At 46.3% G+C, this 24,354-nt stretch overlaps 1 protein-coding gene across 5 annotated transcripts in view; it reads left to right on the forward strand.

The window, feature by feature from the left end:
* Nucleotides 1-305: 305 nt before the first annotated feature.
* Nucleotides 306-24,354, forward strand: part of LIMK2 (LIM domain kinase 2) — a 60,295-nt gene continuing 36,246 nt past the window's right edge. Inside the window, exons 1-3 of one of the 5 annotated variants that reach the window (XM_039321188.1) lie at nt 306-497; nt 5,878-5,977; nt 23,706-23,841. In XM_039321188.1, coding sequence (XP_039177122.1) covers nt 470-497; nt 5,878-5,977; nt 23,706-23,841 — 264 coding nt within the window. In that variant the 5' untranslated portion in view covers nt 306-469. Of the gene's footprint in view, nt 498-5,877; nt 5,978-11,670; nt 11,909-16,521; nt 16,824-18,535; nt 19,137-23,705; nt 23,842-24,354 lie in introns of those variants that run through there. The other 4 variants (XM_039321189.1, XM_039321193.1, XM_039321190.1 and 1 more) reach the window with 4 other exon arrangements.

A 24,354-nucleotide genomic window follows, 5' to 3' on the forward strand; every position in this document is an offset into this window, starting at 1 on the left:
CCGCAAAGCCCCGCAGCCGGGGGTGCGGGCGAAGCCCGAACCCGCATCGTGAGAACTCGAGCGCCCGGAGCTTCTGCTCTCACTCGCGAGTTACCTTCTGTCGCATCGCAGCCACGTGCTGCGGGGGGGGGGGACGGCAGGCGCCGATTGGCTCCCCGGCTGAACGAGGGGCGGCGATAGAAGGGCGCAGAAAGAAGTTGAAACGGAGGAGGCGGGCGGCCAGGGCTCATTCCGCGGCCCCATTGGTCGGAAGGGGTGGGCGGGGAAGCGGGGCGGGACCGGCGTGGGACCAATCCTTGGCCGCGCGCGGGCAGGAGCGGCGCTCGCCCGGAGGTCCAGGTGCGACGTCGCTCGCGGTGTCCGCTGCGCTGGCGCGCGGCGTGGGGTGGGAGGGGGCGTGAGGCTCCTTCCTTCGCCCCGGCGGCGACGTCACGCACGCGCGGGGTCGCTGAGGCGGCGCTCGGAGGCCATGGACGGCGGCCTGGCCGCGCCGGCGGGTAAGGAGGCGGCCGCGGGGGACCCGGTTGGCGCGGCGCCAGGGGTCGGCGGGGGGGGGGGGCGCGTGGCCGCAGCCGAGTCCCGCCCAAGCTGGGCGGCCACGGTTTCCAGGGCGCCGCGTCCTCACGTGGGATCCGGGCTCCGGCTCGCTGAGGGGCCCTCCCGCCGTTGGGACGCCCCTCGCTTGACTGGGGCTCTTGGTTGCAAAGGGGAAGGGAAGCGACTCTGGCCCGGGAGGGGGGGAGAGGCGCGGAGACCCCCTCCTCGGGGCAGGAAGCAGCTTCTTTCCGGGCTCCTGCTGGGGAGGCCGGCGGGGGCCTTGGAGGACGCCTTGGGGTCCTGCCCGGGAGTCTCTAACCCAGTGTTTCTCAACCTTGACCATTTTCAGGCATGTGGACTTCAACTCCCAGAATTCCACAGCCAGCATTGCTGGCTGTGGAATTCTGGGAGTTGAAGTCCACATGCCTGAAAATGGTCAAGGTTGAGAAACACTGCAAGTCTAACCAGAGGGGCGAGGAGGGGATGACTTACCAAACTTGCCCGCTGCCCGGCCGTTCAAACCAGCGGCCTCTTGCAGGCGGTGGTGGGACCCCGGTGGGCACCACCAAGGCCCGGCTGAGGGCATCCTGGCCCAGCAAAGGCTGCCCTCCCGCTGCTTTCTCAACCTTGGCGACCGTAAGGGCTGGCTGGGGGATTCTGGGGAGTCAAAGTCCACACGTTAGCAAATTGAGAAACCGCTTCCTAGTGTAGCTCCAGCGAAATGGTTGGGTTCTTAAAGAATAGGCAAAATTATCTGGCTCTTAGGTTAAAAAATAAAGATGATGTGGCCTCTGTGTTGCTCAGCCTTCTTTGGAAAGTAGCCCAGTGTTGATTGAAATTCTGAAATGTTTTCATGCTTGTTAATTGTCTTTCACCTTATCTGCGTTCTTCACGGTTGGGGGACTCTGAACTCAGGTGATCGTTCTTACAGCTGTAGAGAGAGGCTGGGCTTTTGCCTCAGATTTCTTTAGAGAATTTTGAGGCTGGGAGTCTAATTTATTCTCGCCCCTTTGTAACATCTTGGTATTTTGTTCTGTTTGAGGGTTCGTGGTCTGTGAACCCTCCAGGGATGTGACTGAGCCAGTGAAGTGGGAGTACTAACAGAATTTGGTAGTTCAACAGAAGGAGTGCAGAAGAGTAATAAACAAGGACTGCATGTTCTACTACTAGGAGAAAGCCCTCATCTGGATATGATTGGGAAGGGGATATCTTGGAGCCCGTTTGATTGCCCACTGTGGGTGATTAAATGACTGCTTCCTGCTGAGGAAGCAGAGGCCACTGGAAAGACTGCAGGGGGAATATAAAATAGCCCGTTTCCAAGAAATGAGCTCACCAAGTGAGTGAATAAAAAAGCTTAAAAGGATTTGGACAGGAGAGGTTCAAAAGTATGTGTTCAGCTGATTTTCAAAGCTGAGAAGGAAGCAAGAAGAAATAAATATCTGTCTCCGGGTATACCTTAAGAAACTGAAATAACAATCAGGGAACATGACACATGATCTCTACTACTTATGCCATGTTCCTTTTCCTTCCTGAATACAGTCTGGTATGTATCATGCCGCAAATGCAACTTTAATAGTTCGTGAGCAAAAATAATACTAGGATTGGAACAATGAACAAAGATTCATTTGGCCAAATAAAAACTATACAGTTATGGAGCAAATGATATAGCTGATGGAGGAAACCACTTTCCCTAAGGTACACCAAGGGAAAAAAAACATTTCTATATTGGTGGAACCTAGAAAGAATTCATGCAGAAAAGTTCATACATGAAGGACAAGCTTTGGGTCTGTAGGGAAAAAAAAACCCTGAATAACATTTGACTACTCCAAGGTACAGAAACAAATATGTGCCAATCGTATCATTGACTCATGAATTCATCCATGATCATGGATTAGGGATGTTGCAGATAATGTCCAAGATGCAGCAAGTCCAGCAACAATTTTTCAGGTTTGCTAATCCATGGGAACAGATGATGTTACCAGAGCAGCTATAATGATGTTCCAATTGCACAGCATGAGAAACTCTGCAGTTTCGGGCTGCTCATCACTGGAGACCTTTTCCACCCTTTGGGAGTTGTTTATCTTTGCTAAATTTGTTTGTACAGTTTCATTATCTGCTGCTGTCTCCCATTTTCTGCTTATAGGAATTATTTGCAATTGTTTTTTTAATATTTCCTGTTTGGGGAATTCTTGCTCATTCTGAGATCCCTTCACTCCTTTTCCTACCATGAAATCTTACTTATTGCTCTCAATTGATCAACAAATGCTTTCTTGGAGCACTTAGAATAATGTTATAAGACGCATAAGCTCTTTGGGCAGGACATTGGCTAAGCAGGGGTAGTCAACCTTGGCTCTTTTATGACTCGTGGACTTCAACTCCCAGAATTCCTGAGCCAGCTGAATAAATCTGAGTAAAATCTCTAGATTGATTTGTTCTATAATCCATTGTTTGTTTTCTTGGTTATCTGTGGCATTCTCAGAAGTCTTGTCCAAAGCCAACATTCAAAACGATCTGTGGCTGTTTCTCCAGAGATCCTTTCACATCCATGAAATCTCACAAGGAAAAGTGCTGGCTGCACGATTCCGATCTTTGTAAGTGTAGATATATCCTGGGATTTTTTCTGAGGCCTACATTGTACTAAGTACTGGACTGTGACATATTTCTTGACTGCTGATTCCTTTGATAGGTGATCCTACCAGAGGAAGCTATCTGCCATGTTAAGGCTTCGCCTTCTGTTTATTTAACCTTAGTCCCTGTTTTCCACTATGCTCCTCAAGAGTCATTACTAGAGTCTGTAGTTTTATTTGCCTCTTTAGCATGGCATGGATTATTAATGGTTCTTCCTTCAGTTTTAAAAGCTACTCTTCTTCCAATTCAACCTCCTTCAATATGTTTTCAGCATATAATATCTACTCTTAACTCACACAGTATTGTAAGACCCTTTCCTTTGTATGTCTCCCCAATCATTACCATCTCAGGATTCCTTTCAGCATAATGATGCTGATGCTGATGCTAGAGTTGGAAGGGACCTTGGAGATCTTCTAGTCCAGCCCCCTGCTCAGGAAGGGAACCTTATACCATTTCAGACAAATGATTGTCCAGTCTCTTTTTACAAACTTCTAGTTTTGGAGCCTTCACAACTTCTGGAAGCAGGTTGTTCCACTGGTTAACTGTTCTAACTGTCAGGAAATTCCTCCTTAGTTCTAGGTTGCTTCTCTCTTTGATCAGTTTCCATCTGTTGCTTCTTCTCATGCCTTTTGACCAGACATTCAATAGTATCTCCCAAAATCTGATTTATCTCTAAGACTGGCTATTGCCATCTTGAGCAATTCCGCAGAGGAATTGATCTTTCACTGTATTAGATTGATACCCTCCCTGCTAAAAGAAGGAATCTTCCAGTGAACCCTTCTCTAATTATGGATCCAGGATCATCTGGGTCTCAATAAGGTTTCTGTTATACCGACTATATCTATACATGCATTTGCAACCAAGTAAGCAATTTTCTTATCTGAGACCTTAAGCAGCGTTAGGGCATCATTATCTTGTTTGCAAGCCACCAAGATGTTGTCGAACTTAAATCCTGCAGAAGAAAAGCCACATTGGGATACTTGGTTTTTTCAGTTACAAATTGGAACAAAAATCAGAGTGTGTCCCTTCCATAGCTAGTAATTTTCTCCAATTAGTTTCTGTTGATTAAATAAAAGGCTGCACAAAAATAAATCACATAAAGGGAAATGAACTTGCACATTTATGAAGCCAAATTAGGCGATATTAAAAAGAGGCCTATTGTGGGAGCTCCATCCACTGAATTCAATTTGGTTTTTAGTCAGAATATTCTGTTTCGCAAGGCCAGCTTTCCAGTGTTATATAACAGCTGTTCAGAGCTGTAGTATCAGTGATGAATTGGTCTGTAAGCTTAAAGGGAGCTTGCATTTCCCTTTCTGAGAAGTCGTCCACTAGTATTACAACTCTCGGGGAAAACCCTTAGTTGAATTAATATAATCCAGCCCAAATGGATGAGCTTTTAATATTGTATTGCAGAAATTTCTCCTGTAATTGTACAAGGGCTGAATTCTCACAGCTCCCTCTGGCACAGCCAGGGCTCTTCTGACGACTGCACAGCATAACAAAGGATTTCATGGGGCTTTGTGCCTCACAGCTCTTCCTCCCATTCGCTTTCATGCATGGAGGGAGCCCAGCAGAAGGCTTCTGTCTGAAGCAGCAAAACAAGCTGGCATGATGAGAAATAATTGGTAGACACAGATATTTTAGGAATTCAATTCGTTGAACTGATGTTCCCCTGCAGGTCCATCAGCAGATTAACTATTTATTGGCTGCAAGCAAATGAGAAGTCCCATTTTCAAAATCTTTTTGTCCCTCACTTCAACATTCTTGACAATGTTATTGAGCTCCAATAGTGCCCTGTGTTGGGTTTCAAGATTTAGTGACCATGGTTTAAAAAAACATTTCCTGATGCTTCACTGGTAACCTTGCCTGGCATCTTCAGAGGGAGGAAATCTCTTCTCTAGACCACGGTCATGAATACTCTGAAGCGCAACACTGCCCAACAGCTACTAGTCATGAAAACCGACATCGGTATAGTGTCCATAAAAACTGAGTAGGCTAGGAATGCAGCCAGTGCAGGAATGTGACACTTTGGGCATCACAACTTTGATATCAGCAGTTTTATCGGCAATAATTTTCTTTTGGCAGTCTTATGTTCTGTAGGGAGCTTTTAGTTCCAGCTGCTAACTTTGTGCTAAAGTAATTCAAGACTGGCCAAAGGTGATTCCTCCCCCCCCCCCCTTAAGAGTAGAGTTGACCAGGCACAAAAGTCTACGGGGATTTCAACTGAAGTTGGGGATTGCCAATAGGTTGTGTGGGGAGGAGACAATCCAAGTCATTGTCATGAGTGAAGCTTCTTGGCTAATTGCTGCTCCTGAAGAAGCACCTCATTCATGGAGAAAGTCTTTTTTAGCTGCCTGGTTGTTTAAGTAACTGTTTTACACCCCTTTGTTGAGTTGCCTTGTGGTACGGATAGACTTCGGCCGAGTTCCTCACATTCAACAATTAACCTATAATTTTAGCCTATGCAGTTGTGCTCCTTGGAGACCCGGTTGTGGTGAATATTAGTTGTTAGAAGTGGACTTTTTGCCTTCATCTCCTGCTTTTGGTCTTCCTAGAAGCATCTGGCTGACTGTATAGGAAAGAGGATGTAGAAGAGCCCCAAATACAGTACTGGGGCTTTTCCTAACGCTGGAATTTCTTGATATCCTGTTCCCGTATATCTGCCAGTGAAAGAGCATCTGCTAAAGTGTCCATTCTTTGTGTTCCATGAAGGTGAAGAAGACTGGAAGTGCCTGGGATGCGGCAATAGCATTGCAACTGGTCAACGCCTCTTCAAGACTGTTAATGAAACTTGGCATATTTCCTGTTTCCGGTAGGTCAAAGGGATCCTGTTGTCCCTTCTGGGTAGCCCAAGGCTGGGAATCTTGTGCTGGACTATAGAAATTCAGAACATGCAGCTCATTAGATGTGTTACAGCATCTGTCAATATCTGTCTGTCTGTCTACCCATCTCATGTTACGTGACTCATGTGACAGACCTTAAAAGACTATTGTAAAAAGCACAAAAATTAATAATATCATGGAATCGCTAATAGGGAGGTCAAATTATAAACTGGGGAGCCAGCTCATCAGATTATCATTCCTTGAGACCCTCCCTCCCAGTATAGTCTGGACTCCTCCCCCAGTAAAATAAGACCTCAGTTTAAAGAGGAGAAAGATATCTGGTACATCTGAAATTGAGGTCATCTTCATAAATCCGGATAGTTTGCCTAGTTTCATACTTTGCTATTTACGTCATGGGTTAATTTAAGACTTTTTTCAGTGGGGCAAATGATGTAAAAATGCCGATTGCATAATTACAAATAGAGGCACAGTCGATGATGTAATTATGGTATGCTGATGGTGTAAATGCCATTGCCCAGACAGCTTTGGAGACAAAAGAGCCATTGTTTGGTGGTGAAGCCTAGAGCAAATTATGTCTGTGGCATCTGAAGTCTGGAGAATGGATTTTATTTATCTCCCTTTTTTTCTTTGTGAAAAATGAAAGGCAATTTAGACATTTATGGAGATTTTGGTTTTACTTTTCTGTTCCTTGTCCTTACTCAGTGTTATAGTAAATGATTTAGTATATCTGAATTGCACTAATTCAGTGCTAGTTCTGTTTGGAGAAAATTTAGCGTTTGCTGTTTTGATAATTTTTCATTGCATAGTGGAAAAAAAAAATCACAGGATTTATTATTTATTTATTACTAAAGTCGATTGGCCTTAAGCTGCGATGGTCAGGTCCCATCTTATGTTTTTTTCTGGGTACCACTGGGTAAGAAGAATTCAGATCAACTGGAATGAGTTTAGACAAGGGAAGTACGGATAATGGGGAAATAGAAGCGAAGCCTGGTGAAGAAAGATTGACAGAATAGATATATAGGCATGGCTGGTCTTACCAAGCTGAGTGGTGCTTGGTAAGGCTGAAGTATCTGAAGGTCAAGCCCTTTTTCCTATCAAGCAAAGCTCCACGATCTGGAAAACATTTTGAAGTCTGATGCAAAGCACAGTCTGATTAAATACCAAGAAAAAAAAAATCCCCGTGCAATTGAGTACTAGAGACGCTGAGCTAGAGAGTTGGTGAGTTCCCTTCTCTGGGTGCTTTTCAGCAGAAGACAGCGGGTGTTGTCAGCATGCCTGCCTCTGGGTCCGCTTCTGAGTCTGTAAATTACAAAGCAGGACAAATGGCAGAGAAGGGTCTGGCCATGTTGTAGCCTTCCTCTCTGATGCTCGCTGCATGCTGCCTTCAGGGCTTCTGCTTGGCCCAGCTGGGTTCCTTTGTTGGTGCCCGGAGTGGTGGCTCTGAAAGCCATTTTGGCTTTCAAAGGTTTGGAACCGGTAGAAATGAGAGTATCTGCAGGGCACAGTCCCCCCATTAGCAGCTGCAAATGTTCATCGCTCCTGAGTTTCGTGTAGTACAGTGGTTCTCAACCTGTGGGTCGGGACTGGGGTCGAACGACCATTTCACGGGGGTCGCCAAACAACGCAGTCTGCCATTTTTTCCCCCTTTTCCTTAGTTGTGCTACTCCCTTTTATTCTATTGGCTTTTGAAAGCCAATAGAATAGACTCTCTTGAACAGAGTCTAATTCTGTTGGCTTTCCAAAGCCAATAGGAATTGCCCTGCTGAGCCCACCAAAAGTCCCATTCTGCAAACGGTGCTGCACCAGTTGAGTAGTCCTCGGCTTTCGACCGGTTGAATAGTCCTCGACTTACGACCGGTTGGGGGGTCGCGGCATTAAAAAGGTTGAGAACCCCTGCTATAAAGGGTCAATTCAAAGGGCCCTAGTGGTGACCTTGCCAGAGATTTACTATTCCAGCTGCACATGAGAGCTTGGAAGGAATTCCTGGGTGAATGGTTGGCATGCTTTGGGGAACTCTTTCCAAGGGAGGCCCTTTTGCTGCTCTGGGAAAGTGCTTCCCTGACAGAGAGGCTTTTTTTTTCATCAGGAAATGGTTTCTTCCTGATGCTCAGATCCGTTTATGTTTTGCCGGGCTTGCCTGTTTTAAATAGGATGTGTGTCGCCTCTGACATCTGGTAGATTGAAGGAGGAGGTGACCCAGGTGCAGTGCAGGGGCCCAGATCCATTCACAGGAGTTCGCTGGGTGACTTTGGACCGGTTGCCCTTAGCCCTTCCTGTCTGAGAGTGCTATGGGGAAGGTTGGAGGGGGGAGCTCCAGGCAGGCTTCCCAGCGCTCCAAGCAGCAAGCTGAGGCCGGAGGGTGGCCTGTTGGCCAGGAGCTGACCTACTTGGATTGTCAGAGGAGCTGGAAGTGGCTTCATCCCTCCCCAGAAAATCTCTCCCTCTCCCCCAACCAGGATTGGTTTAAGGCTGGTTCTGCCCTCTTGCTTGGAGGGAGGGAGGGAGGTTGAGTCCTGCACTGCCTCTGCTCCTTTGTGAAAATGGCTTGAGTTTTACTCTGCCAGCTGTTTACAGGTAGTCCTCGACTTACAACAGTTCATTCGGAATGACTTCACTGAAAAAAGTGACTTGGGACCATTTTCCCCACTTACAACCATTGCAGCATCCTCAGGGCCACGTGGTTTACCTTTGGGTGCCTGACAACTGGCTCATAGGACGGTTGCAGGGCCCCCTTTGCAATCTTCGGACAGGCACAGTCAGTGGGGAAGCCATATTCACTTAAGAACTGTGGCAAGAAAAGTTGTTGAATGGAGCAGAGCTGACTTAGGATATTTTTCACTTAGCAACATAAATTCTAGGTTCAATTGTGGTCGTAAGTCGAGGACTACCTGTATTGTGGAGGGTCAGTATCCAGCCTCAGCTGAATTTTAAAAAAAACCAAAAACCTGGCCACCCAGGGCGTGCATCCAAGGCTGGGACCCTGCAGTTGGACCCCTCAGTACTTTCTTTCTGGTCAGCTGTCCAAGCCAGGACCACAACATTTCACATTTGAAACTGCAGTTGAACAAATGTGTCACCCTACCTGCATTTTTCTTCCATGAGAAGTCCCCCCCCCTTTTTTTAAAAAAAAAAAAAACAAAAAACCCAAAACCCTGGTTGCTTCTGCGGCTGAGGGTGTGCTTCTGTGCCAAATTTTTAGGAGGCCGCTGTGGGTGGAGAAGCTCTGGCTGCGTGTTCCAGCCATGTGAAGGCTGCTGACAGGCGTCCTGCGGATTAGCCGACTTCCTGGCCTGCTGTGCAGTTGTGCTGCTGGACGACTGGCCATCCTCCAGGCAGGCGTAGCTCTTTGCTCAGCCCGGCACTTGGGCAGAATCTCCTGGCTTCTCCTTTTGGCCAGATTTTTCTCACTCTTGACAGCCCTGAGGTTGAAACCCAACATAAGAGGATCTCACAGCCATTGTGTGAGGCCACTGCTGGGACGCTCTGCTGCTCCTGTGCAGCTCTGAAGTCATCTTAGCAACAACAGTGATTTGTCCACAGCAGGCAGTCCTGAGCCCTCATTACGTTAAGCCTTGGGTGGAGGAGCCTGACAAGGGATGTTGCTGGGTTCACCATTACTCCATACCGGATGGGGCCTGGCTGGGACAGGATCTGGCCTGGAGCCAGCAGCAGGACGGTTGCCAATTGACTGAGAGCTGGTGGAGGCCATCAACACAGCCTGTGGTTGTAATGAGCAATAGCAATAACAATTAGACTTATATACCTCTTCACGGTGTTTTACAGCCCTCTCTAAGCGGTTTGCAGAGTCAGCCTGTTGCCCCCCAACAATCTGGGTCCTCATTTTACCCACCTTGGAAGGATGGAAGGCGGAGTCAACCTTGAGCCGGTGAGACTCAAACTGCTGGCAGCCGGCAGTCAGCAGAAACAGCCTGCATTCTAACCGCTGTATCACTTGGTGACCATCCCTAGCCTGATCCGAAGAGAGATTCGTTCTCTCCACTCAGAGGGAGGAGAGGGAGACTTTAGTCCAGACCAGTGGTTCTCAACCTTTTTAATGCCGCGACCCCCCCCCAACCGGTCGTAAGTCGAGGACTACTCAACCGGTCGTAAGTCGAGGACTACTCAACTGGTGCAGCACTGTTTGCAGAATGGGACTTTTGGTGGGCTCAGCAGGGCAGAGACAGCCTGGACAATTCCTATTGGCTTTTGAAAGCCAATAGAATTAGATTCTATTCAAGAGAGTCTATTCTATTGGCTTTCAAAAGCCAATAGAATAAAAGGGAGTAGCACAGCTAAGGAAAAGGGGGGGAAAAATGGCGGACTGCGTTGTTTGGCCACCCCCGTGAAATGGTCGTTCGACCCCAAACAGGTTGAGAACCACTGGTCCAGACAGACCTTGGGGTCATTTTTTGGCTTAGGGTAGGCATGCCACATGCAGCCCTCTTGTGCCTGAGGAGGGCCTTGGATGCCTCGTCGGCCGTCTTCCGTATCTCGCAAAGCATCGTTTTGCTCTTGGACAATGTAAGTGAGTTGCAAGCATGCCAAGGGGCCAGTAACGCCCCAGGATTTGTTCTTCTGGGTGGGCTACCCCCTGCTTGCCTCCCCTGTCTTCTGTCACTCTGAGAGCACTTGCTGTATCCTGATCAAGAATGTGCCGAGGGAGGGCTGCAGGTGCACGGCAGAGGCCCTGGGCTTTGGTTTGCCCTTCACGTTTGCCTTCCCCAGCACAAAGAAAGTCCCCCTCCCCTTGGGAAAATATTAGGGCCCTATTTCTCTCTCTCAGGCCATTAAGCCAAAGTGAAGAACGTGGGAGCATAATCTCCTACTAACGGGAGGGAAGTTCAAAGAGAATATGAGAAAGTCTGACTTCTCGGATACTTGGAACCAGCTTCCAGCGGAAGGAGTGGTTCACTCATCAGCAATTGAGTGTAGACATGCTTGGGATAAACATACGCCCATCATTTGACAAAAACTAAAAATGAAAAATTAACAAAAGGTAAAAATAATTAAAAAATAATAATTTAAAAAATAAGCAAACTCTAAGGCAGTGGTTCTCAACCTTTTTAATGCCGTAACCTCCAACCGGTCGTAAGTCGAGGACTACTCAACTGGTGCAGCACCGTTTGCAGAATGGGACTTTTGGCGGGCTCAGCAGGGCAGAGACAGCCTGGACAATTCCTATTCAAGAGAGTCTATTCTATTGGCTTTCAAAAGCCAATAGAAGAAAAGGGAGGAGCACAGCTAAGGAAAAGGGGGAAAAATGGCGGACTGCGTTGTTTGGCGACCCCCGTGAAATGGTCCTTCGACCCCAAATGGGGTCTTGACCCACAGGTTGAGAACCACTGCTCTAAGGGCAGATTTGGTGGACCACTAGACGTCAGCTTTCTGTGTTTGACTTTAAACTGAAAAATTGTCCCTTAAAAATTGTGCTTCATAGAGACACCTCTATTTTTCTAGTGGAAAGTAAGACAGAAGGGTTGTGTGTTATTTGCGACACCTGATGGGGGACAGAGTTTGTTTGTGGTCTGACTCCTGAGTGCACCCTCTGGGATCTGGACCTGTTCCTGACACAAGCGGGGTGGGGTGGACCTCCACCTCTCTCGAAACAAACTTCAGAGCCCTCTGCATGGGTTCCTCCCCTCTCTGCCTTCCCCCACGGCTGCTGCAGGCAGCAGGCTGGGCGGCCCCTTCTCAGCAGTTAATGTGTCACTAAAGGCCTGCCAGGAATGTGGCTCAGGACTCCGTGTCAGGCTTTCTTCGGGACCAACACTCTCCCAGGAGTGGCGCAACCTGCTTAATCTCAGCGACTCCCCTCCTTGGCCCAGTCGGAGGGCAGGAAGGGCGCTAAAGGGGAGACGCCTTGCTCGTGGGCTCTGCTGCCAAGCCCAGCCAAGCTCCAGGTTTGTTCTGCCTTGGGAGGATGTCATGATGCACGAAATCGGGTGCTTCTGAAGGGGCTGGGGAATTCTGGGAGTTGACGTCCACAAGTCTTAAAATGCCGAGTTTGGAGACCCCGGCCTAGCACAAAGGTGTGCAACCATTTTTGTGCTGAGCGGGGCCTCTGAAGCTGCCTTGCAAATACCAAATTGGATTTCATTGCACTAAATTGTGTTTAAACGATTATGCCCTGCTATTTTTCCTCTTCCACTGCATTCAGTGCTCACGTGGAATTCCTTTTGTATTCAAGTTTAGAGTCCAGCCTTTGCCAGGCTGGATGGTCTCCAAATACATGGGCTTCTAGAATTCTCAGGAATGGCCAAGCTGGTTGCTGGTTCTGAGAGCTGAAGTCTACACATCTGGTTGTGCTGCTTGGAGAAGGGACCCAGTTCCCCCCGGGGGGGGGGAGCAATCTTTTCTGCTGTCCAGAAGTCTTTGGAAGAGACCCATGGTCCTTTGTAATAGGGAGGTTGCCTTTAAAAGGAGAATAGCATGGCATAGCCTTGTCTTCCATTATCTGGATGTCTTCTGAATGGGTTGGTAGGTATGTTTGTAAATACACTAAATAGATGCTCAACCCCAGTTGCCCTGGAATTGAAGTGCACATCCCTGGAAGGGATCCACATTGCAGAAGGCTGATTCAAACATTTCATTGAAAAATTTGTGATTAGGCAAATGTCTACAGAGATTCTCAATTATCCAGATCATGGTTGTTCCATGGGGTTCAAAAGGCAATTGGACTTTCTTGGGGTTTTTTTTTTTCCTTGAAAATGTTTCGCATCTCATCCAAGAAGCTTCAAGCCAGCACTGAAGAAGCTTCTTGGATGAAAACCGAAACATTTTCAAGAAAAAAAAAACAAAGTCCAGTTCTCAACCAAGAAACCTTTTGAACAGCACCTTTGGGATTGTGATTAGGCAGTCCCTCTGTCTGCCTGTATTCCTGTCCTGTCCTGTCTGCCTATCTCAAATTTCTACCCTGTCGGCTTAACCAAGTGACTCTGGTCAATTTACAACAGCAATAGCTCCTCTTAATGTCAGAAGTTGGTGGTGGAGCTTGACAGAGCCATGTAGCTCAACCATGAAGAGGAGTATACTAAATCAGAGTCACTTTGTGACAAATTTAATACATGCAGGTGTGTGAATCTCTCTTCTGGGCTGTGTTTTATCAGGACTGCCGTATCCGTGGCTGAGCAGTGGAATCTTTCCTTTCAGTGCTGCGAAATATCTTCTGCTGGAAAGCATAACTTTTGTTGATTCCTTGCCAGACTCTAACTCAGAAGCAGACCTGGGTTTCCTAAGACGCTTCCTGTGTAAAAGAGTATCCTGAATCCTCAGTCTGGCTTTAAAGGAGTGTCCAGATGGAATGCCTTAACCGCCTTTGGCTTGGCTGGGCCCTTCGTACTTTTAGGCTTCAAAGTTGCTTAATAATGTGGTGGGAAAGGAAGGGCAGCTCAGAAGGCTGGGCTGAGCATTAGTGCTTTACGGCATAAGGGAGGAATCCAGTCTGCGAACGGATGGGTCCCACTGAGGAGGGCTGGCAGAGTTTTTAAAAATCCCTAGTGCAGCGGTTCTCCACCTGTGGGTCGGGACCCCATTTGGGGTCGAACGACCATTTCACGGGGGTCGCCAAACAACGCAGTCCACCATTTCCCCCCCCCCCTTTTCCTGTGCTACTCCCTTTTCTTCTATTGGCTTTTGAAAGCCAATAGAATAGACTCTCTTGAATAGAGTCTAATTCTATTGGCTTTCCAAAGCCAATAGGAATTGTCCAGGCTGTCTCTGCCCTGCTGAGCCCGCCAAAAGTCCCATTCTGCAAACGGTGCTGCACCAGTTGAGTAATCCTCGACTTACGACCGGTTGAGTAGTCCTCGACTTACGACTGGTTGGGGGGGGGTCGCGGCATTAAAAAGTTGAGAACCACTGCCCTAGTTGTTGGGGAGGGGGCTTGACTGAAAAGTTTCACCCTGCCCTGAAAATCCTTTGAAGATAAAAATAGGGATTAAAAATAATGTTTCTACTGATATTAATGTAGCTTTTCTGACAAATTGATAACAAAATAATGAAACAAATTAATTAAATCCATAATACCACTTCCTGGCCCTGAAATTGAGAGTGGTTCCAGCAGAATCAGTCCTTTTTGTCCCTGCCCTCAGGGCAACAGCCAATGTGACAACAGATAAACAAAACCAAACTTTAAAAAAAAAAATGTAAGAACTCATTTTAATGTAGGTGGTATTTGTGTCCTCCAACATTCTGTGTTGGAGAACGTAAATACAAAGCTGTTCAGATCATGGAGATATAGCAGTTTTGAAAGGGGATTTCAAAAGAAAATACAGTATTCCAGAGGGTCCATACAGTAATAATAATTTAATAACAACAACAAAACAACAACAATAATAAGAAAGCAAGCAATGGTAGTACCAATAGTAATAGGCTCCTTGGGTGCAATCCCAAAACAACTGGAGCACCACTTGAACACCATTGGCATTGACAAATTCGTTATTAGTCAATTGCAAAAGGCGGCCTTACTAGGAACTGCTTCCATCCTGCGACGATACCTGTAATACCATCAAACATCGACATCTGCCTATCCCAGGTTCTGGGTAAGGGCTTGATAGGTAGACAAAATGCCAAATCCAGTCTGAACATCTGGTTGACTGTGCGATGATCCATAATAATAAACGTTGGAAGGGATATTAGAGGTCATCTAGTCCACCCCCTGCTCAGGCAGGAAACCCTACACCATTTTGGACAGATGGCTGTCCAGTCTCTTCTTAAAAACTTCCAGTGTTGGAGCATTTACCGCTTCCGGAGGCAGGTTGTTCCACTGGTTAATTGTTCTAACTGTCAGGAAGTTTCTCCTTAGTTCTAGGTTGCTTCTCTCCTTGATTCGTTTCCATCCATTGCTCTTTGTCCTGCCTTCAGGTGTTTTGGAGAATAGCTTGACTCCCTCTTCTTTGGGGCAGCCCCTGAGATATTGGAACCCTGCTATCATGTCCCCCCTCATCCTTCTCTTCATTAAACTAGTTGCAATAAAAGGTTGCAATAAAAGGTTCCAAATTTTAGTCAAAATTATAAAAAAACCCACTAAAGATAAATTGACTTATGTACAATGTGAGATGTGCATAACAGGCTAAATGCATACAACTACTAATTTGCACAGAAAAATAGAAAAAATATGCACCCAAAGTTCTCCTGACCATCTTAAGTTAAAATGTTATTTTAGGAAACATGGACAGAAATGTATGCTTTGAAATGATAAGCAGAAGTTGATATGTCTGCAAACCTGTGGGTGGAAATTACAACGGTTTGAAAGCAGGCATAATACTGCCTCTCTGCATAGTCCCTGTTAGCAGTCTGGCCACATTTTGAATTATCTGAATTTTGTGAAGCACCTGCAAAGGTCGCCTTACCTAGAGTGTGTTGCAGAAGTTTGTCTAGAGATCACCAGTTGATGTGCCACTGCTTTGCAATTCTTTTCTTCGAGAAATAGGCAGAGCTATTGTAGCAGTCTCAACGGGGAAAGAAAAGGAGAGGTGGGTGGGGTAGCTGTGCTTTCTGGAAGCAGTATAAGCCCACCCGGAATCAGAGCGCCCATCCCCTTCCAAATCACGATCTTCACAATGAGTACTTTTGCTGGGATTGGATTCAATCCTAATTTCTTAGCTCTCATCAAACTCTCTTGGGACATGAAACACTTCAGATTCTTAAAAATGCTTCAGAGGGGGCAGGGACCCTCAAATAGCCCCTGCTGCGCGACTCTGTAAAGATGTTTCATCTTTTTCCTGCACACGTGACTGTGCAGCTACTACACAATATTGGGAAAATGCAGGTAATACTACAGTGTTTCCACACACACTGAAACACCTTTTTGAATTTGAAGTACAGCCTTTCCGCTGTAGGTGTTGAAGATTACTTGAGGGTAATAACATGGAGAAATAAGTTAGTGTCATTGGCACCAAGATGATCTCATTCGGCCATTTCATATGAGTGACAGAGTGGAACCCAGAGCGACTTCATGTAAATTTTTAGGAGTGACTGTGTCATCAAGCATCCATTGAGTTCTACCCAAAGGATAGGAATGGAACAGGGCAGTACTTCAATTCCCAAATCCCTTAGTCCGTAATTCTAGAAGATACCTTCCAAATCCAGAAGATACCAACTGGTATCAAAAGTTATTGAGAGATGCAGAGAAACTCAACAGTGATACTCTCTGGACTAGTCAAGGTCATCTGTCAGGCTGACCAAGGCCATTTCAACCCCATAGCTGACTTTGGAGGCTGCTTAAAATGCATCTAGGTAAGCTGTTCTTCCAAAACACTTGAAGCTGTTTGCTACTACCTTCTCCATCATCTCTCCCAACCAAGAGAATTTGAAGACTGGCCTGTAATTTTTCCTCATTTAGGAAACCAGCAGGGTAGGTTTCTTAAAAAGAGACCCAAATGTTGCCAGCCACCCTGCTGTTCCTCAGTGAGGCTTTGTGGAACTCAGCAAGACCAGTTCCCATAGCAAGCTTGCACAATGAAACCAGTTGTGCTGGGCAACTGTCCAAAGAGCCGAATCAATACCAAAAGGACAATAGTTTTGGTGCAGCTTTTCAGCTTGGGAGTAGCAAATAACACCCAGTTGGTCAACACACCATTTCGTATCTACTTTGTCTCTCCCCACTATTGGAGGTTACTGCCAAAGCATACATTCCTTTAATTCTTGTGTTGCACCTCAGACCGAGCCATTTTGTGAACTCCGGGCAGAGCTGAAACGTCCATTTCTTTTTAGAATACTACAAAATGTATCTTTGCATTCTTGCTGGGAGGAGGGATGGCTTGCCTGACGATGAATTTGTACACTTTGAAGACTTATGTGTATTTTAAATCAAGGGTAAGTCTTTTTTTTTTTTTACTGCTTGTGTCCACTCTATTTATCTGGTGTTTTTAAATTACTCCCGTGCAAGGGGAATGGCAAAGCTCCTTTTCAAATTGAGGATTAACAGTCACCATCTTGCTTTCATGGTTGGGTCAGTCCTTAAATCTTTAACATGCCATTCTTGACCTCAGAATTCTTTGTCATTCAGTAATGTAGAAACTGGGGACAGGAAAAAATTGGAAATGCCAGAATTTGAGCAGATGTTTCAACCGTAAGGTTCGCAGTTGAAAATCTGCCTCAGAGTGGAAACAGTAGACCAATGGTTCTCAACCTGTGGGTCGGGACCCCATTTGGGGTTGAACGACCATTTCACGGGGGGGTCGCCAAACAACGCAGTCCGCCATTTTCCCCCCCTTTTCCTTAGCTGTGCTACTCCCTTTTATTCTATTGGCTTTTGAAAGCCAATAGAATAGACTCTCTTGAATAGAGTCTAATTCTATTGGCTTTCAAAAGCCAATAGGAATTGTCCAGGCTGTCTCTGCCCTGCTGAGCCCGCCAAAAGTCCCATTCTGCAAATGGTGCTGCACCAGTTGAATAGTCCTCGACTTACGACCGGTTGAGTAGTCCTCGACTTATGAGTCTATTCTATTGGCTTGTTGGGTGCGATTTGTCAGCCAGTTACAAACCTATCTGGTGATGATATTGTCTATCCCACATTTTTCTACTTACCAAGAAGTAGGTTGTGGTTGACTTTGCCTTGCTGAAGTCTAAGTATTACTATGTCTACAGCATTTTGCTGGTCTACTCATTGAGTCACTTTGTCAAAGTGACTAAACCAACCTCAGTGTGTACCCGGAAGCCCTTTCTTAACTTTCCAGAAGGGTCTGATGGTTGATAGCGTCAAAAGCTACTGAGATGCCCAAGGAGAGCTAGCAGGATTATGTTTCCTCTGTCTGCCTGCTAGCAACCGTTTCACCTTTGAGGCAACAACATTCAGAAAAGCTGCATGTGGAAAGCCAGTACCAGCTAGGGGTGCCGCAAACCATTTGCCCAAAAGATGTTAAAGAAGAAATAACAGATGCAAAAGAGAATAACTCAGAAGAACTACAGGATAAAGAGATGAAGGAAATAGCATCTGATGCCAAAATATAAAGAAATACTGTTGAGAATATAAAGAAATAGTTGAAATACTGAAAAAATAAAAATGGGGGAATTATAAAATAGGGATAACAGCTAGTGGAAATATTGATAAGCCAAGAGAATGACCTGGAAAATGATTATATTCTGGATTTATGAAAGAGGACCGATAAATCCCAGAAGCTTTTAAGTTGGGAAAAAGAAAAATTGAAGAGAGATTGAATTCTATGACAGCACCTGAATAAAGATCAAGATTGCTAGAAGCAAAAGAAAGGAGTAGAAAGTTGGTTTGTTTGACCAGGCTCGAACCAGGACATGTTACTGTAAAATTCTGAGAACTCTTTTCTGGACATTTTGCTGATACGAGAACGGAAATGATAATGATTTATGAGTTTGTATATGAGTAAGAGATAGGATATGGAAGGAAGAGAGATACTTGCATGTAACCTCGTCTAGCGGGTCTGCCTGTGTTTTTATCAGTAACACCTACAAAGTTATTAAATTTGTGCTTATTGTGAAGATCGATAGTCACTCCTTTCTCTTTTTCATATCTTTTTGCTCTCTCTGTTTTTCTTGTCTTCCGAGTTTAGTTTGCATTGCCTTTTATTATTCTTAAAGACTTTCAACAGCATTAAAAAGAAAAGAATGCCAAGTGTCATCTTTGCCTGTCGGCTAGATTTTGCATCTTTTGTCTTGGAGGCAGCTTTCTCTTGTGCAAGAGCTTTATGCCTTCAGGGTTTCCGTGGCTGCAATTCCACCCTGTGCAGATCATTTGCTATCTCCTGATCATTCAGCATCCACCTCTCTTCTGAATAAAGCTCCTCCTCCACCACCCTCGTGGGAGAACTGCAAAGGGAGGAAACTTGGTGCCTCCGCCAGTCTTGATTTCCTTGGGTGGCCCCTCCGCAAGTACGATGGTCCTCCTGTACGATTCCTAGTCGAGCCGCCCTTTGGTCAGTTCTGGGGAAGGAGACCATGAGAGCTGGGGCAAGTCCCCTGAGGAACCCCTGCTGGCCCAGCGTCTGGCATTCCCGTGCGAACACCTGAAACAGCAGGAGCTGAAGTGCACCCTTGCTAGGGCTGAGTAGACGCACCTGGACAGATTTGCTGCTGAGCTGGTTTGGCCAGTGCTCTGGAGATGGGAAGCTACTTGTCTGCCTCGGCGCATGTCACTCCAAGGAAGCCCTTTTGGTAAGTCTGCCCTCCCGTTTGCCTCGTCTGCCTAGTGGGCCTTGTTTGCGAAGAGAGGCAACCATTTGGGAACCTGGAAGCCCTGCCCTCAACTGGTCTACCTCCTGCTTTGCTTGGAAGCTGGGTGAAGGGAGGACAACTTCAGGTGTCTTTGCCTGTTTCGCTCTGTGCTAGGATTTTCTGTCCATAGAGCAGGGGTTCTCAACCTTGGCAACTTTAAGACTTGTGGACTTCAACTCCCAGAATTCTTCACTGGCTGAGGAATTCTGGAAGTTGAAGTCCGCAAGTCTTAAAGTTGCCAAGGTTGAGAACCTCTGCCATAGAGCAAAGGCAAAGTGGAAAGTCATAATGTATTACTTGAAGAGGCGCTTGAGACTTTATACATGAACTTGATTGAACTCAGTATGTTATTGGAATATAGCACTGATCCATTATTCCTGGCCTGGTGGTAGACATCCGTGGTTGGCGGTACGTAGCGTCTATGAATATTAGTGTCCATAAATGTCTCTTTTTGTATTCCCCACAAATTGTTAGAAGGTTAAATTGGTGTGAAACCCTCTTTCTTTCGAAGTATTTCTAACAATCTGGAAAAAAGATAAAGGTGAATTGAGATATGGTGAAGAGCATTTTTGGTACTGGAGTGGTGGTGGCAGTGAGCAGTTTTACTAGTTGACTTTGCGGTAACCATTCATCTGTTAATGAACTTTCCAACATGGCACCTTTCAGTGAAGGCAGCTATGTCTTATTCTCCAAATTCTATCTGTTCTTGCCTGTCTCCAAAGGTGGCCTTTCTCTGGTGCAGGAAAGAAGATAAGGAACTTACAAGGAACTGCTGATCAATCAGCTAGTAAGCAACCACAAAAATAGCCACTGATTTTCTTTAGGTGTAGAGTACTTTGAATCTGGCTTTGAAACTTAACATGTTGCTTTGTCAGTTCTGTGTAGCTTGCAAAATGCATAAAGTTTTGAATCAGTTCATGACACCTTCTAGACAGAAGTGATTTTCTCTTTTATGAAACAGTAGAAGCTTGTTTTAAAATAAATAAAAATTGTCATTGAGCATAAGGAAAAATAACTTGGCCAGAGGCCCGTTTCCAAAATACATTCCTTGGAAACCTCAGGTAAATTTAGAGCAGTGGTTCTCAACCTTTTTAATGCCGCGACCCCCAACCGGTCGTAAGTCGAGGACTACTCAACTGGTGCAGCACTGTTTGCAGAATGGGACTTTTGGCGGGTTCAGCAGGGCAGAGACAGCCTGGACAATTCCTATTGGTTTTGGAAAGCCAATAGAATTAGACTCTATTCAAGAGAGTCTATTCTATTGGCTTTCAAAAGCCAATAGAATAAAAGGGAGTAGCACAGCTAAGGAAAAGGGGGAAAAAATGGCGGACTGCGTTGTTTGGCGACCCCCGTGAAATGGTCGTTCGACCCCAAATGGGGTCCCGACCCACAGGTTGAGAACCACTGATTTAGAGCGATCTGAATAATGTGATGCCTCGTTGAGTGAATTTGCTGCATATTCCAGGAGGAATTGAGAAAGAGGTCGGTGGGAGCTATTTAGTGTGGGGCAGGATAATATTTTTTTTCCTCGGTGGAATTTCCAAAACTCACTTGGTAGGTATGTACGCTACATGAGAAACTGTGACCGTGAACTCACTTTAAAGACCACTTTAAAGGCCTCTCTCCCTGTTTGCCCTGGAACCTGGATCCGCATCCCAGTTCTTTGACCAGCCAGAGCCAAAAACAAAGGCAAAGTGTTTCGGAATGACAGACTTTCAGTGGGGATCAGATTTCATGTTCAGTTGCACAATGTACAAGTTGGGTGGGTGGAGCTCTCTGGAAAAGCACACCTAATGATGAAGACAGTGTGGTCTGGCCAGCATCGGCATGTTTCCTCTTAGGAAGGTGTCAAGAGTCTGTAGCTACAAGCCGGAGTACATCCTCCCATGCAACAAATAGGTCTCTGCTGCCAAGCTAATGAATTTTGAGGGAGGATAAAGATAGTTTTGAAATCTTGCCAAGGATCAGGTGCCAGTAGTGTTTATCACAAAGTGTTCAGAGTCACTGCAAGAATTTAATTTTTGTTTCCATTCTGGGATTCTTTGGAATTTTCTTGCTCAGTGATATCTTAAGAGTTTTCCAGCCTCTTTCCTTGTTGCTCAGGTGTAACTGTGGCTGCTACAGAGGGGCTTTTAATATAGCACAGACTCCAAGCTACTTTCATCATGGTCCATCTTCCAAAAGATGCTTTTCGGTTCCCAGCAGGTGGAAAGAAGCCTTGGCTGTTTCTGTGACGCCTCACTTTGCCTCTGGTTGAAAAAAGTCATCTCTAGCTTGAGTTTTCTTTTTGGATTCTCCTTCATTGTCTCTTTCCCAGGCTGAAGAGATGGAAATAGCTGCAGGCTTTCTCTATTAAAATCAAGCAACATTACTAATTAAATCAGATTAGTACATAGGATTATCTATCTATCTATCTATCTATCTATCTATCTATCTATCTATCTATCTATCTATCTATCTATCTATCTATCTATCACTCCATCCATCATATTTAGAAACTGCTCATCTCCCTCATAGAGGAATCGTGGGTTGTATGTGCAAATAAAATGTTAAAAATATAAAGTCTGAATGTAAAAATATTAAAATAGGGCAAGAGTAGTTAAAAATGTGAGTTTAAAAGTTAATGAAAAGACAGGGCTGGGCTTTCAAGGGTGCTAACCAGCCCATCATTTTGGGCTCTTAAATCTTAATCTTCAGAGTAGCCCATCACAGATGGTTAGAGGTGAGGGAGCCTCACTGTGGCTACAGCCTCATCTCTAGAGTCCTCTTTGTAGCTGTCTGGGAGCACTTGAAAGGCTGGAGAAAACGGACAGTCCCATGGCTGCAGCCCTTAAATTTACCAAATGTAGCTGAAATAATCATTCCATCCTCATAAATTACTAGCCTATTTCTCTTTGGAGGAGCAGACTGCACTGCCATAGTTTTGGAACAATAATCTAATGATGTCATAGTTTTGATCTGAAAGAACCTGAAAAGATAGAAAATTCATAAAAGTTGGAAAGAAATACATAATGTCTTCCCTTTTCTACAGATTATAACTCTCTCGTCTTGCAGTTCATCTTCCATTGAGGTTTCTCAGAAATAAAGCAAGATACCTTCAAAAATAGATTCTAGCTCAGTGGTGGCGAACCTATGGCACACGTGCCAGAGGCGGCATTCAGAGCCCTCTCTGTTGCCCCAGCCCTGCCTCCTCCCATGGCCTCTTCCTCACCAGCAGCCCCCCCCCCCCAGAGGAGAGTCGCCGTCGGGCGTGGCCCACAAGAAGCAGCGCAGCCAAGGACATGGTAGCCAGGCAGCGGGGACAAGACTCTGCCCTTGCGCCCCATCACGCGCAGATGATGCTGTGAGGCACAGGCGGAGGGCGTGGCCACCCTGGTGCTGCTGGGCCACTTGTCTGATCTGTGGCGGGCCATGTAGGTGGTGGGTGGCCCAGCGGGCAGGGCGGAGCAGGGACGGGGGTGGGGGGCAGGTTTTGGGCCCTCGGTCTCTAAAAGGTTCGCCATCACTGTTCTAGCTTGACTGTCACATTTGAGCTGCTATTGTGCAGAGTCCCAGTTGTGATGGACGGAAGCAGTGATGCTGAGAGCATTCTCTCTCCAATATTGCACAATAGTGAACTTCCGTTAGAGGTGAAAAGCGCACAAAGTGGCCTTGCTGTTCCATGATGGGCTACATGTGATGATGGGTTTTGAGGTTCTTTAGAAGAGCTCCAGGTTAGAGTTACTTCTAACTTGACTCAAGGAAGCAGTTCAGAGGCAGCTAGGTGTCATGAACTCTTAGCAATCCTCTAGTCCAGAGATCCCCAACCTTTTGGGCACCAGGGACCGGTTCCGTGGAGAAAAGTTTTTCCGTGGACCGGAGTGTGTGTGGTTTTGTGTGCTGCCTGCATCCCTCGGATGGGCCTTTATTGTTTGTGCGGACCGGTTGCTGGCATGGCGCGGCCCGGTACTGATCCACGGAGTGCGGGTTGGGGACCCCTGCTCTAGTCATTTCAGAACAGCTGGACCAGCTTGACCATTTTGCCATCACAGTTAATCGCCACCTGGATCCCAGGGGTATTGGCCTCTTGTCACTAAATCCTAGAAGGTCCAACAGCTTAATGACCACCGCTAAGGATTTTTTTTCTATGCGTTGAATCAAAAGACAGGTTATGGCAGTGTTTCTCAATCTTGACAATTTTAAGGCATGTGGACTTCAACTCCCAGAATTCCACAGCCAGCAATGCTGGCTGTGGAATTCTGGGAGTTGAAGTCCACATGCCTTAAAATTATCAAGGTTGAGAAACACTGGGTTATGGTGACAGTTTGGGAAGCCACCGTTTGCTGGTCAGCTCTTCTTCAGTGCTTCTGGTCTGCCAGAGCCGCACTGCTGTGTGCTGCTGGCATGGCTGCTGTTGGCTCTCCCCTCTCCATTGTTTTCTCTGTGATTTCTCTATGTTTGCTGGTTAAATGGTGCCCATTGGGTAGCCAGCAAATAAAACATCCGGCCCTCTTTCTTTTTCCCCGCCAGCTGCTCCGAATGCCAGGACCTCCTCACCAACTGGTACTACGAGAAGGATGCCAAGCTGTACTGCCCCAAGGACTACTGGCGGAAGTTTGGGGAGTCTTGCCACGGCTGCTCGCTGCTGATGACGGGGCCCGTCATGGTAAGTCTTGCCCCGTGCTCTCCCTGGCCGTGGCCAGCTGGCATCCCGGGCTTCCCTTTGGCGGAGGCGAATGGCCTGTCTTAGCCACAGAGATGGGATCGGTGGGCTTCTCTCCCTGAAGGGCCACGTATCTCCCAGCAAGCAGGGTGCTGCCTTTCAGGGTAGAGCAGTGTGGTTAAAACAGGAGAGGCATCCTCCCAACGTGTCTGTTGAGATTCTCAGTCATCCAGCTGACAGTTGTCTCAAAGGTGCTTTTTCAAAAAGCAAGCGGACTCTTATTTGTGATTGTGTGTGTGTGTGTGTGTGTGTTCTGGTTGTTAGCACTCTCTCTCTGAGAGCCGTTGAAACCACTTGTGCCCCCAGGGTCACCTAAAGCAGTGGTTCTTAACCTTTTTGAACGAATCGCCCCCTTGAGCCAATGAGGAAGTTGTCATCGCCCCCTCCCCCAACATAACCCCTCAATCACAACATAGGAAATAATTCTTCAATTTATGCAAACCCTTTTTTTTGTTT

This window comes from Crotalus tigris, unplaced genomic scaffold (assembly GCF_016545835.1).
Source record: "Crotalus tigris isolate CLP2741 ecotype Arizona unplaced genomic scaffold, ASM1654583v1 scf7180000023720.1715460, whole genome shotgun sequence".
NCBI lineage: Eukaryota > Metazoa > Chordata > Lepidosauria > Squamata > Viperidae > Crotalus > Crotalus tigris.